The following is a 16,677-nucleotide window of genomic DNA, read 5'->3' as shown; positions in this document are numbered from 1 at the left end:
CATTCTTGGATCCGAAAAGTGACCACAGTGCATAGTGTAGGTAAACATAACAAAAACTCATTAAATAGGCATTAAGCCTGTCTATCATTTATTGCATTTGTGGTGTTTCTGTTGTTAAACTATACCCTCAAATGAAGATAGTTTTTGCCATAGTACACTGTTTGCATCTGATTATAAACCACTTCATCCTCCACAAATCCTTCGTTATTGTCAGCATTACAGTGACCACTAAACTCCCTCTTCCCTTTAGTCCCTGTAAATGTGTTTAACCTCTCTTTACCCATATGTAAGAGTCTCATTTGAACAGTAGGGTGTATATAGCTAGCCTATAAATACCCATATATCTGACCTCCCTCTCCCCTTTAGTACCCGCGGCCCCAATGCTGCAGCTGGAGGAATGCTGCACTCAGAACAACAGCGCTACGTTGTCGTGGAAACAGCCTCCTCTATCAACGGTTGCCGTGGAGGGATATATCCTGGAGCTGGACGATGGCAGTGGAGGACCATTCAGGGTAATGCCACAAAAAACACAATACTAGAACATTTAAATGACTGGATTTGATTAAGTGTCTGGCCTTAATGCAGAGGAAAAAGATTCATATTTTTTGTAAGTAAAAATACTGTACTTGGTCCATGTTTTAAGGCCCTGTACTTGGTTCCTCTGTTTTAAGACCCTGTACTTGGTCCCTCTGTTTTAAGGCCTTGTACTTGGTCCCTCTGTTTTAAGACCCTGTACTTGGTCCCTCTGTTTTAAGACCCTGTACTTGGTCCCTCTGTTTTAAGACCCTGTACTTGGTCCCTCTGTTTTAAGACCCTGTACTTGGTCCCTCTGTTTTAAGACCCTGTACTTGGTCCCTCTGTTTTAAGGCCTTGTACTTGGTCCCTCTGTTTTAAGACCCTGTACTTGGTCCCTCTGTTTTAAGGCCTTGTACTTGGTCCCTCTGTTTTAAGACCCTGTACTTGGTCCCTCTGTTTTAAGGCCCTGTACTTGGTCCCTCTGTTTTAAGACCCTGTACTTGGTCCCTCTGTTTTAAGACCCTGTACTTGGTCCCTCTGTTTTAAGACCCTGTACTTGGTCCCTCTGTTTTAAGACCCTGTACTTGGTCCCTCTGTTTTAAGACCCTGTACTTGGTCCCTCTGTTTTAAGACCCTGTACTTGGTCCCTCTGTTTTAAGACCCTGTACTTGGTCCCTCTGTTTTAAGGCCTTGTACTTGGTCCCTCTGTTTTAAGACCCTGTACTTGGTCCCTCTGTTTTAAGGCCTTGTACTTGGTCCCTCTGTTTTAAGACCCTGTACTTGGTCCCTCTGTTTTAAGGCCTTGTACTTGGTCCCTCTGTTTTAAGACCCTGTACTTGGTCCCTCTGTTTTAAGGCCCTGTACTTGGTCCCTCTGTTTTATGACCCTGTACTTGGTCCCTCTGTTTTAAGACCCTGTACTTGGTCCCTCTGTTTTAAGACCCTGTACTTGGTCCCTCTGTTTTAAGACCCTGTACTTGGTCCCTCTGTTTTAAGACCCTGTACTTGGTCCCTCTGTTTTAAGACCCTGTACTTGGTCCCTCTGTTTTAAGACCCTGTACTTGGTCCCTCTGTTTTAAGACCCTGTACTTGGTCCCTCTGTTTTAAGACCCTGTACTTGGTCCCTCTGTTTTAAGACCCTGTACTTGGTCCCTCTGTTTTAAGGCCTTGTACTTGGTCCCTCTGTTTTAAGACCCTGTACTTGGTCCCTCTGTTTTAAGGCCTTGTACTTGGTCCCTCTGTTTTAAGACCCTGTACTTGGTCCCTCTGTTTTAAGGCCTTGTACTTGGTCCCTCTGTTTTAAGACCCTGTACTTGGTCCCTCTGTTTTAAGACCCTGTACTTGGTCCCTCTGTTTTAAGGCCTTGTACTTGGTTCCGCTCCACCAGTGTTTTTGTGATTAGGAATAGTGTTATCAGTATCAGTAAGAGAGATCTGATGTGACCATGTTTACCCTGTATCAGGGGGCAGTTTATATATGGCATCAGGATGTACAGTATATACCATATCAGGGGCACAGTTAGGTTATGTTTAGAGAATTCAAAAATCAAAATCTTTAATTCATTTAAGAACAACAGAAATATTAATTGCATTGTCTTTTCCACGTGTTGTAGAGAGCCTTTCCACTGTAATTGCAGCGTACCTGTTGTAGATGTTTGCGTGTGCTCCTGTTGTAGATGTTTGCATGCTCTCTCTGTTGTAGATGTTTGCGTGTGCTCCTGTTGTAGATGTTTGCATGCTCTCTCTGTTGTAGATGTTTGCATGTGCTCCCTGTTGGAGATGTTTGCATGTGCTCCTGTTGTAGATGTTTGCATGTGCTCCTGTTGTAGATGTTTGCATGTGCTCCCTGTTGGAGATGTTTGCATGTGCTCCTGTTGTAGATGTTTGCATGTGCTCCTGTTGGAGATGTTTGCATGCGCTCTCTGTTGTAGATGTTTGCATGTGCTCCTGTTGGAGATGTTTGCATGCGCTCTCTGTTGTAGATGTTTGCATGTGCTCCTGTTGGAGATGTTTGCATGTGCTCCTGTTGTAGATGTTTGCATGTGCTCCTGTTGGAGATGTTTGCATGTGCTCCTGTTGTAGATGTTTGCATGTGGGTAAGAGAAAATGTCCATACCATAAGAGGTGTGTTTTCTTTGTTTCTCAGTTATATCAGGTAGTTTATAGCCTAGTTTGCATAATCAAGTACTGTAATGCATTCCTTTGATTTTTAAAAAAAGTAACTGTACTAGTATTCTGAGGGTACATTCACACTTGGTCCTGGTTTGGTCTTGATTTGAGCTCAGTTTAGTCCTGAGGTAGACTTTTTTTGGGTCCTCTTCTAGTCCTCATTTAGTCCTGGTTCAGTCCCTAGTTTAGTCCTGGTTTAGTCCTAGGATAGTACCAATTTTAGTATTCTGAATACCAGCAAATGAAAGATCACCTGTACCAGAATACAGTTACTCAAGTATTGTGATTACATACTTTCCGCACATGTATTTAGTTACATTGTCCATGTGGAAGGCAGCTGTTCCATCAAAGGCTGTTCAGAGTCACTCTATGAAATCCACCCCACCTCCGCCTCCTCTGTTCTGGATATAGGCCCCACTCTTTGTCACTGCTGCTACTTAAACCTCGGACACAATGGAGCAGTCACAAAGAGCAGAGAAATCTGACCCACAGGTTTAAATGGGCAGAGAAAGTCCCCCCTGCACCTGCTGTCCTCATGTGCACATATACAGGAGACTGTGGGGCTGTGGCTGTGTTTGGCTTTATATTTTATGTCAAACAAGGAAATTCAGGGAAAAAACTATGTTATAAACAAATAGATCACATCTATTTTATTTTGTTAAATGCAGATGGCCAACTGCGACTTTACAGCAGATTTCTAGTTTAGATTTTTTTTTTTTTTAATAAGGGTTAAGGTTAAACCATCTCTGTCACCTTGTTGCTAGTCTTGGTCAGAACTCCCTTAGCTGGAGGATTGGTGCATGTTTTCGGTTGATGGCGGAAACCAGAGTGCCCGGAAGAAACCCACCCAGACACAGGGAGAACATGCAAACTCCGCATATGTCTTTTTTCTAAGGCCACAATGCTACCTGTGTCATTTTTTCCTCCCAACACAGTTCTGCCAAGATCTGCTTAGTTAACCTGTTCCTAAACTTAACCCTTAACCTGATTTGCTAGCATAGTCACATCTCAAAGCATCTCAAAGTGGCTGTTTCGTGGCATAACTCAGTTGAGAAAAAATGCCTTAGACCCAGAAGTCACATCACAATTAACAGCTCAGGTAGAGGGATTCTGGAGGAAACTCACCTCTACATCCTGTATTTTTGCAATTTTCTTCTCAACTTTGTTTTTCCACAAACTGCCACTTAACTGATGTAAAGCTGTAATAGTAAATATCCCACCACAGGAACTATCCCACCAAACCAATGATCAGAAATATGTGAAACCCTGCCCTATGCACTTTAACATTGTTTACAGCAGAAATAAATAGATAATAATAATAATTTATCTTTTATTTCTGTAGTTTATGTCACAATCTGCGATGTCAGTCAGTGGGATTTCCATGTTTCCCTTCTGCTTTTGTCCTCTCTCATTTCTGTGATAATAACAGCTTAACACCACAGGCCTCATTCACAGCACAATGGACAACTGCTAATTAGTGATGAACCGAGGCCAAGCTGTGCTCCATACACACACACACAGGGCTAAAGGTAGCATCAGGCTAAAGGTAGCATTAGGCTAAAGAGAGGGCATCTCAAACTTTGCCCCACACACACACACACACACACACACACACACACACACACACACACAGGGCATGGCCCAAACCAGCCAATCGTAAATGAATCCACATCTGCAGCTTGTGTCTATCATGTTGCCACATCTGTTTGATATTTGCCAGTGGATGTAGTGAGTTTGTGGAGAGTTGAGTAGGAATCCACCCACTCAACTTTATTATTAGACTGAGAGAGCGTAAAAGCACTCGTACATGTGGATCACATCACAGGTCTGACCAACACATGCAAACACCAGCCAGGATCCATCATTTTACTTTTTATCATCTCTTTAGTCTGTTACTCCTGACAACCATTTTACATTAAGTACCACTATAGAACATCTTCAACTCAATCTCTCAGTATTGTTAGTATGACTCACACTTGGAAACAGACCACATCAAAACTGGGATTAACACAAGCTAAGGATGGCAAAATAGCAAAGGACTAAAGTTGGACTGAACCTGGACTTGAATCAGGACATAAAGGCAGGCATAAATAAGCTTAGCTTCAGCCTATGCCTTTCAGTCACAATGAACAAATTCTATGTATGTGACTGTGACAATGTTTTATTTATTTTTCTGTGTGTGTCTGAATAAACAAACTAACTAACTAAACTAACTAAGGACCTGAACTAGGGCTGTGTTAGGATTTAAAGAGCTACACCAGTCAGAAGTAAATGAGCCAGATGATTAAACCTGGACTAAACCTGGACTAAACCTGGACTAAACCTGGACTAAACCTGGACTAAACCAGGACTAAACCAGGACTAAACCAGGACTAAACCAGGACTAAACCTGGACTAAACCTGGACTAAACCTGGACTAAACCTGGACTAAACCAGGACTACAACAGGTTTAAACCAGGACTACAAGAAGACTAATCTACAACTAAACCAGCACAAAACCAAGGCTAATCAAAGCTGGTGCTTAATCAGGACAATGCTATACCCCATCCAAAGCTAAACCAGGAATAAAACAAACTAAACTGTACCACTAGGAGTCCCTACACCACAGTTTGAAACACCGTCCCTTTAGCCACATGCTACTTTTAGCCAAATGCTACCTTTAGACCTGTGTGTGTATGGGGCACAGTTTGAGATACCCTCTCTTTAGCCTAATGCAGTGGTTCTTAACCTTGTTGGAGGTGAACCCCCACCTTCATATGCACATTCACTGAACCCTTCTTTATTGAAAAATAAAATATGATTTTTTTCAAGTTCAACACATAAGTATGTTTTACTGGTGCACAAAATGAAGCGTGCATTAACATCACTGTGTACAAAGAATAAAACCAATACAGTGCATGAACTCACAACAAATTACATACATACCTTATCACAAAGACATGACCTTTTTTAATTCTACCACACTGAAATTATTTTAATTTTTAACCTTATGTATTCCAATAATGAACTTATTGTATTTATGCTTTTTATTATTTTTAACATTTTAACACACACCTATCACCTCATTCCCATCACACTACAATAATAATGAATATTTACTGCAAATCAGTGACTTCTGCTGTTGCCTTTGCATTTTATGTTTTTATGCCGTTCGAACGGCTCATTTAAGTTGGGCAGGTACTTCGATAGGCACATCAAAGGCTGCATTTGTCGAATTGGGGCACGGCCAACGTCTGGAGACGCTCACAGTCCGCGAATCATATGAGTCGGGTGCGTGTCTTGACCTCCGCCGAACCCCTGAGACTGACTCACCGAACCCCTAGGGTTCGATCGAACCCAGGTTAAGAACCACTGGCTTAATGCTACCATTAACCTTGTGTGTGTGTGTGTGTGTGTGTGTGTGGGGGGGGGGGCACAGTTTGAGACGCCCTCTTTTTAGCCTAATGCTACCTTTAGCCTAATGCTAATGCTGGGGGGTGGGTGTGTATGTGTGTGTGGGTGTGTATGTGTGTATGTATGGATGTATGGATGTATGGATGTATGGCTAACCTGCTAGCCGCCGCGTTCTGATCAGGGAGTGTGCATGGACACGATTCTGGCTCTAATTCACTTTACATTGAAAACTGCTGCTGTCAGACTCATTTTGGTCTTAAATGTTTGTATTAACCCTCTACATGATCCCGGGGTTTTTATTTCACTCTTGTGTCTGTAAATAAACATATGAACATTAATAACAGACTACAGTGGCCCCTTGTTACAAATAAATTAAAAATAACCTGCAATAGGCGAAATCCGCGAAGTAGTCAGCTTTTTACCATTATTATATATGTTTTAAGGCTGTAAAACCCCGCACCACACAATTTATACACTTCTCAGACAGGCATTAACATTTTCTCACATTTCTCTCTTGTTTAATTAAAACAAAACATCTCCATTCTGTTTTCTGATTAGTTGATCATCGTGAGAACCAAAACACCAAATTATATCAAACAAGGTGTCCAGATTAAATCTTTAAGATTACATCTTTATTTAAGATTTAATCTTTATTTAAGATTAAATCAAGCTGCAGCTGTATTTGATGTGAGTGTGTTTGCCGTGTATCTGCGGACCACGTTTGGCCATGTTTATGGACTTTAAAACCTAAAGCTTCCATCCAGTCCATTTAAGTGAGCAGATTTTGAATCTGTTTTTGTGTTTGTGTGTTTAGGAGGTGTACGTTGGCCCAGAGACCATCTGCACAGTGGATGGACTTCACTTCAACAGCACCTACAAGTCCAGAGTGAAAGCCTTCAACAGCAGCGGAGTGGGACAGTACAGCAAGACCTTACTCATGCACACCTCAGAAGGTACAGGCGGGTTCAGACCACCAGGGGGGGCTAGAGAGCATGCTGTGTCCTATTGAGCTTATTAAATCTATCGCATGTACCAGTAGTTTAATATAGAGTCATAGTAATAGGTTGCGTTCATGTGACATCACAACACTGTAGAATCCCTTTAGTTTAAACAGGGCTGGAGGTCAAAGGTCAGGATTCTGTTTAACTGTCTGCAGACTGCAGATTTGTTGACCTGGTTTATGGTTAATATCTCTGATATTATTGGACCTATCCCAGTGGTGGAAGAAGTACTCAGTTTACTTAAGTAAAGTACAGATACAGAGGCAAAACGTTACTCAAGTAAAAGTATCACATGAAAAAAAGCTGCTTAAGTAAAAGTATTTCAAGTGTTGTTCATTTGTTAAAATGTAAATGTAGTGATATTGATTCAAAATGAAACATACTTCTCAATTTTTCTTATAAATTTCGTGTATTTCCTTTTTTTTTTTACTTTTGTGTGTAATTTTGTGTATTTGCTTTTACTTCTCAGTCCAGTTCGAAATGTAGTGGAGTAGTACAGTACAGGTACTGCTCTCAAATGTACTGAAGTAAAAGTACCCACTGTAAAATCTATGTGATTGTTGTCAGCTGAAAGAACATGAAATCAAGATGAATACATTTGTGGAGCAAATCTCAAACAGATAATGATGAGGTTCATGTTGGATCTTAAGTTTGTGGATTTGTAAAAACAGTTAATCTTCTTCGACTAATCTCTCTGGATTTTTTATACAAATTGATATGAGTCTGGTCCCGTGTCCTCCACTGCGTCTCAAGCCCGGTCAAATGTGATTGTCCAGTCACATCTGTTTTTTTCCGTGACATATGTGAAACGAAGGAGCTAATTCGTTACCTATGAGAAATCTGCCATGTTTTTCAGCTTGTGTGATATTTTTATTCTTTGATTTTTTTCCAGTATGGATGAAACATGCTTGTCCCTGATTGGCTAATCCACCTGTCAATCACAGCTATCTGAATACAGGGAGATTCACCAGTGACGACACACACATCTTCATAAAGTATTGAAGATGTGTGTGTTCTGGATCCCAGGCAATGAATCTCCCATAGCCCTCCATCTCAAACTATGACATCATCAAATTCTAGACCGTGAACGCAACCTATTTGTCCACATCAGTCAGAGTAATTCAAGTTGTAAGTGCCTGACCTTGGTAAAGTAGATCATTTAGTGTAGGTGGATCAGACTCTGATCCAGTGCTAACGCTGACGCTGTTTCCTCCCACAGAGACGGAGGACTGAGTTCATGGTCTCAGACACTTTTAGAAAAGGCTTTTTAAGTCTCAGTTTGAAGTCGTTTTTTTTTTTTGGCAGTGTTTGTGTTTCCATGTCTGAAAATGTGTTCTCAGTTAAAAGTACAAGTTACAGGGCTAATATGTGACAATTACAATTACAAGTACTCACTAAAGTGAGTATGGCAGGTTTGAGGGATTCTCTATTTGTGACCTCATTTGGTGAGATTTAACCTGTTGTAAATGTAAAATACAGTTTTACACCAATCAGGAAGCTGTTTGTGAAGACTGATGACATCACACTGGGTTCATTCTGTCCAGACGTTCAGCACAATTTACACAAGAAACACATTTTCTGACACTTGAAAGAAAATAAATGTGTTTTCTTATCTTTGTATTTGTCAAATAATAATCTCTGTGTACATTTTTTGGCGCAGAGTACTATATGGTTGCTAGGTAACAGTTATGAAATTCTCTGGCGTGATGTCATGATTTGCAAACAGGAAGTAAAATCTGGAATGTAAAAAATATTGCCAAACTGGAAAAAAGTAATCATTTTTTAGCTAAATCTTAAATACAATGCATTTAAGTGTGTTAATGTGAATATAAAAAGTTCTTATTGTTACTATGGAAACACAACTACTGTCTGTGTCTCTGCCTCGTCTGTAACATAAACTTCACTGCTTTGCTTTTGCTTTGCTTTTTCCCTTTCTCTCCTCCCTTCCTCTTTTCCCTAACTCTCTCTCTCCTTCATCTCTCCTCTCCCACTCTCCCTCCCTCTTCATCTTCTCCCCCTCTCTCCTCCCTCTTTCCTCCCTTCTCTCTCTCCTCCTCTCTCCTCCCTCTTCTCCCCTCCCTCTCTCTTTCTTCTAACTCTCTCTTTCTTCTCACCGCTCCCTCTCTCTGCCTCTCTCCTCCCTCTCATCTAATCCCTTCTCTGTCTGCTCCTTCTCTACTTCCTTCCCCCTTTCCCTCTCCTCTCTCTATTCCCTGTCTCCTCCCTCCCTCTCTCCCTCTCTTCCCTGTCTCCTCCCTCCCCTTCCTTTCTCTCCTCCCTCTCATCCCTCCATTTTTCTTTTCCTTCCCTCTTCCCTCTCACTCTCTCTCTTCCATCCCCTCTCTCTCCCCTCCCCCCCCCTCTCTCTCTCCTTCTCTCCTCCCTTTTTTTCTTTCTTTCAGCTGGACTTGCTCCTTGTGATATTCAGTCTATAGGCCCAGGTACGACTTCTCCCTCGTTCCCTCCCTCTTTCCCTCTCCATCTCATCACTTTGTTTGTTTTAGTGGGCTACACCACCTCTTCTTCTTCGGTCCATTATTAAATCAAAATTCTTCTGGGAAATAAACCCATGTAATGAAACCATCGGAGCAGAGCCGCTGGTCTATGTGAAAAACGTGAAGGCTGCAGCCCACAACATGCAAACAGCTGTATGTCCTGTGCCATGTGTAGTGGAGAGAACAGTGTGGAAGCTAACAGTCAGCTAACAGTGTGGAAGCTAACAGTCAGCTAACAGTGTGGAAGCTAACAGTCAGCTAACAGTGTGGAAGCTAACAGTCAGCTAACAGCGCGGAAGCTAACAGTCAGCTAACAGTGTGGATGCTAACAGTCAGCTAACAGTGTGGAAGCTAACAGTCAGCTAACAGTGTGGAAGCTAACAGTCAGCTAACAGTGTGGAAGCTAACAGTCAGCTAACAGTGTGGAAGCTAACAGTCAGCTAACAGTGTGGAAGCTAACAGTCAGCTAACAGTGTGGAAGCTAACAGTCAGCTAACAGCGCGGAAGCTAACAGTCAGCTAACAGTGTGGATGCTAACAGTCAGCTAACAGCGTGGAAGCTAGCAGTCAGCTAACAGCGTGGAAGCTAACAGTCAGCTAACAGCGTGGAAGCTAACAGTCAGCTAACAGCGTGGAAGCTAACAGTCAGCTAACAGCGTGGAAGCTAACAGTCAGCTAACAGCGTGGAAGCTAACAGTCAGCTAACAGCGTGGAAGCTAACAGTCAGCTAACAGCGTGGAGGCTAGCAGTCAGCTAACAGCGTGGAGGCTAGCAGTCAGCTAACAGCGTGGAGGCTAGCAGTCAGCTAACAGCGTGGAAGCTAACAGTCAGCTAACAGCGTGGAAGCTAACAGTCAGCTAACAGCGTGGAAGCTAACAGTCAGCTAACAGCGTGGAAGCTAACAGTCAGCTAACAGCGTGGAAGCTAACAGTCAGCTAACAGCGTGGAAGCTAACAGCCAGCTAACAGCGTGGAAGCTAACAGTCAGCTAACAGTGTGGAAGCTAACAGTCAGCTAACAGTGGGTAAGCTAACAGTCAGCTAACAGTGGGTAAGCTAACAGTCAGCTAACAGTGGGTAAGCTAACAGTCAGCTAACAGTGTGGAAGCTAACAGTCATCTAACAGTGTGGAAGCTAACAGTCATCTAACAGTGTGGAAGCTAACAGTCAGCTAACAGTGGGTAAGCTAACAGTCAGCTAACAGTGTGAAAGCTAACAGTCAGCTAACAGTGTGGAAGCTAACAGTGTGGAAGCTAACAGTCAGCTAACAGTGTGGAAGCTAACAGTGTGGAAGCTAACAGTGTGGAAGGTAACAGTCAGCTAACAGTGTGGAAGCTAACAGTCAGCTAACAGTGTGTAAGCTAACAGTCAGCTAACAGTGTGAAAGCTGATAGTCAGCTAACAGTGTGGAAGCTAACAGTGTGTAAGCTAACAGTCAGCTAACAGTGTGGAAGTTAACAGTAAGCTAACAGTGTTAAGTTAACAATAAGCTAACAGTGTGTAAGTTGACAGTAAGTTAACAGTGTGTACGCTAACAGTGTGTAATCTAACAGTGTGTAAGCTAACAGCATGTAAGTTAACCGTAAGCTAAAATTGTGTAAGTTAACAGTAAGCTAACAGTGTGCAAGTTAACAATAAGCTAACAGTGTGTAAGTTAACAGTGTGTAAGATAACAGTGTGTAAGTTAACAGGGTGTAAGCTAACAGTAAGCTAGCAGTGTGTAAGTTAACAGTAAGATAACAGTGTGTAACAACCTCAAGTCTTAAAAGTAATCCACATTTTCATTCATAGTTCTTACTCTTCTATCTCTACCACCTCCACCTTCTATTGTCCAGACATTAAACCCATATTAACCCCCCTCTTCCACAGTGGCCTGGTTTACCTTTGACCCCGCCTCCGCCCATCCCGACATCATGTTCTCCAACGATAACCTCACCGTGACCTGCAGTAGCTATGACGACCGAGTGGTAATGGGGAACACTGCGTTCTCTCGGGGCGTACACTACTGGGAGATGACTGTGGACCGCTATGATAACCACCCAGACCCCGCCTTCGGCATCGCTCGGGGGGACGTGCTCAAAGACGTGATGCTCGGGAAGGACGATAAGGCCTGGGCCATGTACGTGGACAACAACAGGTCCTGGTTCATGCACAACAACTCTCACACGAACAGGTAAGGACAGAACGCTAATATAGGACCCATAGACTTCTATATGAATGGACATAGCTAACCTGCTCACCGCCGCTAGGAAGTGATCATGGGCACGCTTCCGGCTCCATCGACTCCATTCACTTTTTATGTAAAAACTGTGTCCCCTCTCACTGTAACTGCTGTAACATTAATAACAGACAAATCAGCTGCCTTCTTTCCCGAGACTGCTCCCACTAGCATTAGCAACAGGTCTGATTGATAGCGTTGCTAAGCGCCCGCTCCCTGTTAAGTCAGCAGCCAAGAGTGAAGGGGCTTTACCTTCAACAGCCTCGCTCCAGATTGGCTCTTCGGTTGCTATGATACTCGCGGTCGGATTTCCTAAAATGGAACTCTGTTCCAAATTCTTCGCTATAACTGCTAGCCTCGATGACGTCACACTCACTTAGTCCACTTCTTAACATAGTCTGTGTTTACAGTGGGGGAGGGAAAACGAAATATACACATTTTGACTTTGTCTTGGTTGATGTATTGTCGCGTTTTGCAGTGTCCTGTGTACCACACCAAAACTGTGACTGTTAAGACATTTACTTTGCTAAACTAACACAAGAATCCCACACATTTCAGGGTTAGCAGGTTTTATAGAGAATAAGATGCCATGGCGACTGGAGCTATTTGCGACGATTGAAATAGTGACTTGTGTGCAAGATCATTAACTCCATTGTGTGTTAAGTGTACAGGTGTGTGTCTGTTCTCAGGACGGACGGAGGCATCGCTAAAAGCTCTACCATCGGTGTGCTCTTGGACTTCACTCGAAGAATCCTCATCTTCCTCATCAACGATGAGCAGCAGGGGCCAGTGGCGTTCGATAGCCTGGAGGGGGCGTACTACCCTGCCATCAGCCTCAATAGGAATGTACAGGTAAATAACTGGAACACAGTATATGGGCATAACCAGAATCAGTATAGAAGCAGAATCAACTAGAAGGAATGTTAATGCAGCTAACATGAAGATTACTGTCATTAAAAGGATCACTATGAAACTTTTCTGTTCCTTGTCTCCATGGAGATCTTATTGCTTTGCCTGAAAAATTCCACATTATTACAGTACATTTTTTGTATCTCCATGGTGACAAGAAGGTAACACCACCAGTTAAAGTTACAGGTCAGATATGTGGAGAGGTGAACTCACATTGGCAATTCATGTGTTTCAGCTATATGTTATATGTAACACTGAGGAATTTTTCTCACAAAAGAATATATTTTATTTTAAATGGTTAATCGCTATGACAACAGTCCCAATTTATTTATCATCATTCTGAAACTCATGGATAAAAACACCTAAATCAAAGCAAGATTGTTCAGTTTAGCTCCATCCTGAGGAGCATTCCAGGCAAAGCAATAACATCTCCTTGGAGAGAAGGTAGCAGACCTCCCACCACAAAAGTTACATAGTGTGCCTTTAAACACAGTTATAATTATAGAGTCAGCATTCATTTTCATTTTGCGTAGCTTTAAATAATATGTGTATGTAAGTTTGCTAAAGGCCACTTGTAAGTCAATTTAGCATTTAAACTCCAGCAAAGAGACAAGGACTCCACCTGCTGGTACACTGGGGACGAAGCAACGGGACGCCCACGAGCACTCAACATGTTTATTAGAAAACACATCCTTTTTATTTAGTGTGAAATGAAAGTGAGAATATAAGATTGCTCGGTAGAGATTTTCAAAGGTACAACCCCAATTTAATCCCAAACAAATTTTTTTATAGGTCCCATATTACACAAAATGGACTTGTGAGTCATGTTCTAATGCTGTTACCTCCTCAAAAACAGACCTGGAGTTGTGTTTTGTTTCATTCACACATGTTTGAGTTACCCTTTGTTTCTAGGTGTACAGCTTCAAAGCTCAAAATGCTCTCTTCCACCTTGTGATGTCATGAAGTGGTAGTTTTCACATTAACAGCTCCTTTTACCTTTAGTTCAGTAGAGACTGGAAATTCCAGGGCTGAAATGATCCAAATGATTCTAGTGAAGGTGTGTGGAGTTTAAAAACACAGTGGAGCACTTCCTGTATTACCACATGATGACATCACAAGGTGGAACAGAGTGTTTTCAGTTTGAGAGAAGAACTCAGCCTAAATATGCAGGTTTGTGTGTTAAACATGTGTGAATGAAACAAAACACAACTCCAGGTCTGTTTGTGATGAGGAAACAACATTAGAACATCAGAAAATAGTGTAATATGAGCTCCTTCACTTATATATTTCTTCAAAAGTTGCATTATTAGTAATTTTTTGTATCATGTTTACTCCAGTTTGTAAAGATGTCAGAGAAGATGTAAGAAGGTTTGACTCACTGTCGTAATGACTCAACTCAAAACTCTTAAAAGATGAGACTGGATCAAATGGAATTATTCTAGTCCGCAAAATTTTTGCTCCAACTTTTAATAAGCCTCTATGGGGTTCACTAAAGGGCTGAACACAGCGTGAGGTTGTGGGTTCAAATTCTTCTTTCCTAACTATAGCGGCTCACTTCTAACCCCAAACCATTTAAAATCTTTAGACACTGCTTCTTCAAAGGATCAACTCAAAATTTCAAGACAAATGTGAGTTTAAAGCATAGACTGTTTATATAAATGGACATAGCTAACCTGCTAGCCGCTGCGTTCCAAGTGAGCATGGGCACACGTCCAGCTCCATCGACTCTGGCTTCAGTTCACTTTACATTGAAAAACTGTCCCCTCTCTGTACCTGCTGCTGTCAGACTTGTCATTTTGGTCTTAAATGTTCATATTAACCCTCTACATGATCCTGGGGATTTTATTTGACTATTGTCTGTAAATCAAGATATGAACATTAATAACAGACAAATCAGACACCTTCTTTGCCCGAGGTGGCTCCTGCTACTGTTTTTGATTGAGTTCATTGCTAAGCGGCCACCCACTGCTAAACCAGTGGTGTGAGCAGGAAGAGGCGTTACCTTCAACAGCCTTGCTCCAGGTTGGCTCTTTGGTTGCTATGATACAGCTGGAAATCCAAATATGGAACTCAGCTCCAAATTGGCCACTATAACTGAGCTTCATTTGGAGTCAGACACTGTGGGTGACGTCACACTCACTTAGTCCATTTCTTTATACAGACTATGCTAAGCACTTTGAACCAGAAAAGTGCAAAAATATATAGTATAAATAATAAATAGAAATAACAGATCAATAATTATTTTTTCATTCATTCATAGTCCTGAAATATTCAACCCAGCCATTTTCAATGTGGTCTTTGATTCTGTTCTGTTCTGGTCTCAGTGAGATTTGAACTGTCTATGCTGTTTGTTCTGCCTCATATTTAGAGCAACGACGAAACATGGGTCCAGAGCTCCCCCTACAGACTGAAACAGATATTACAACACATAATATACCAGGGCTTTTGGTGTGCGCTGATTGGATGTTTATTTCATTTTCTGTATAAATGATTTTACAGTAGAACTGCAGTAGTAGCAGTTACACAGTGGGTTGAGTTTTCACCCACCAACCAAACAGTAGCTGGTTCAAATGATCATTGTTAATCTATGAAACCAATGAGAATGTACAGAATGTAAAAAGTCACAAATAACCTCAAATGAAATGTGGCACATGCTGTGTTTAAACTCTCTGGCTGGATGATCCACTACGTTGTCTCCATGGAGATGTTATTGCTTTGCCTGAAATGTTCCACTGTATGGCATTAAAGTTATCCATCTTGCGTTTAAGTCATTACCAACTTACTTCCAGTTTAACTGTGTCCCTCTTTCTCTCTCTTTCTTTGTGTCTCTCTCTTTTCCCCCTGCCTTTCTCTCCCCCTCTTTCTTTCTCTCTCTTTCTCCAGGTGACCCTCCACACTGGCCTGCCCATCCCAGACTTCTACACCCCTGGAGAACCAGACCCCAGCGGATCTGTGTGCTAAAGACGTACCCCAGATCGGCCTCAGGTTCCTGGGACAAACATAGGGAACTGCCCCCTCCACAACCTTCAGCTTCTAGCCCCTCTGTCCTCCATCTCTGCCCCAAAACAGGTCACCAAACTGGGTCTATCCTGCGCTGAGCCATGCCTAAACATCATGGGGAGGTTGGACTATTTGAAATAGTAGTGATTGTGATTGAGTTGTGACGGTAATGTACAGATTAACTAAAAGCACACAGTGTATCATTATTATTATTATTATTATTATTATTATTATTATTATTATTATTATTATTATTATTATTATTATTATAGTTTTTCTTGTATATTTTAGATTGTAAGCATTTAGTCGAACCACAAGGGGGCGCCAGAAGGATTGTGAATATTTGAATATGAAAGGTAAAAATAATGGACTGAAATACAGAAAAAAATATAAAACTAGTATTTTTGTTTTAAGACAGACAATTATGGAGGAATAAACCACATATAAAGCAGTCTAAGCAGGGACTCCCAGAATTCCCTCACCCCAGACACTTCCTCCAGTTCCTCCAGTGGAACCTCGAAGCATTCCCAGGCCGGCCGAAGTGAATTAACCAATTTCTAAAATGCTCTGTACAGACAAACATAAACAAACGCTCAAAACCGTTTTCCAGTTTTGTGCGTTATTCATTCATTTTTTACTCTCTGCTGGTGAAATACTGTTGTAGTCACATCTGCCAGACACTCACAAACGCATCACGTTCATATAGACTGTGTGGTTGAAGTGTCTTGCCTAAAGACACAACAATAAGCACTAGAGCCACTACTGCCCCCCTGTGGCACTTGATATTCTCAGCGGTGTCCCATCCGAGCACTAACCAGGCTGACCATGTTTAGCTTCTGAGATCAACTCAATGGCAGGTGCAGGTGTAGAGCTACACCTGCACCTGCCATTGCCATCAGCTCGCCCCTGTGGCTTGTCGCTGTGGCAACAAAAACAGCATGTGACAAGCAGCCATGGGACAATATTGAAATTTGGTGTCAT

The 16,677-nt window shown here is 42.0% G+C and overlaps 1 protein-coding gene across 2 annotated transcripts in view; it reads left to right on the top strand.

Moving 5' to 3' along the window:
• trim9 (tripartite motif containing 9) overlaps positions 1–15,757 on the top strand; it is a 71,674-nt gene extending 55,917 nt beyond the window's left edge. Inside the window, exons 6-11 of one of the 2 annotated variants that reach the window (XM_033988871.2) lie at positions 367–512; positions 6,891–7,029; positions 9,480–9,518; positions 11,439–11,742; positions 12,477–12,639; positions 15,580–15,757. In XM_033988871.2, coding sequence (XP_033844762.1) covers positions 367–512; positions 6,891–7,029; positions 9,480–9,518; positions 11,439–11,742; positions 12,477–12,639; positions 15,580–15,657 — 869 coding nt within the window. In that variant the 3' untranslated portion in view covers positions 15,658–15,757. The remainder of the gene's footprint in view (positions 1–366; positions 513–6,890; positions 7,030–9,479; positions 9,519–11,438; positions 11,743–12,476; positions 12,640–15,579) is intronic. The other variant, XM_033988873.2, reaches the window with a different exon arrangement.
• The last annotated feature ends 920 nt before the right edge of the window (positions 15,758–16,677 follow it).

Source organism: Periophthalmus magnuspinnatus, chromosome 22 (genome assembly GCF_009829125.3).
Source record: "Periophthalmus magnuspinnatus isolate fPerMag1 chromosome 22, fPerMag1.2.pri, whole genome shotgun sequence".
NCBI lineage: Eukaryota > Metazoa > Chordata > Actinopteri > Gobiiformes > Gobiidae > Periophthalmus > Periophthalmus magnuspinnatus.
Note: the sequence above shows the minus strand (reverse complement) of the source record. Positions and strands in the feature narration are given on the sequence as shown.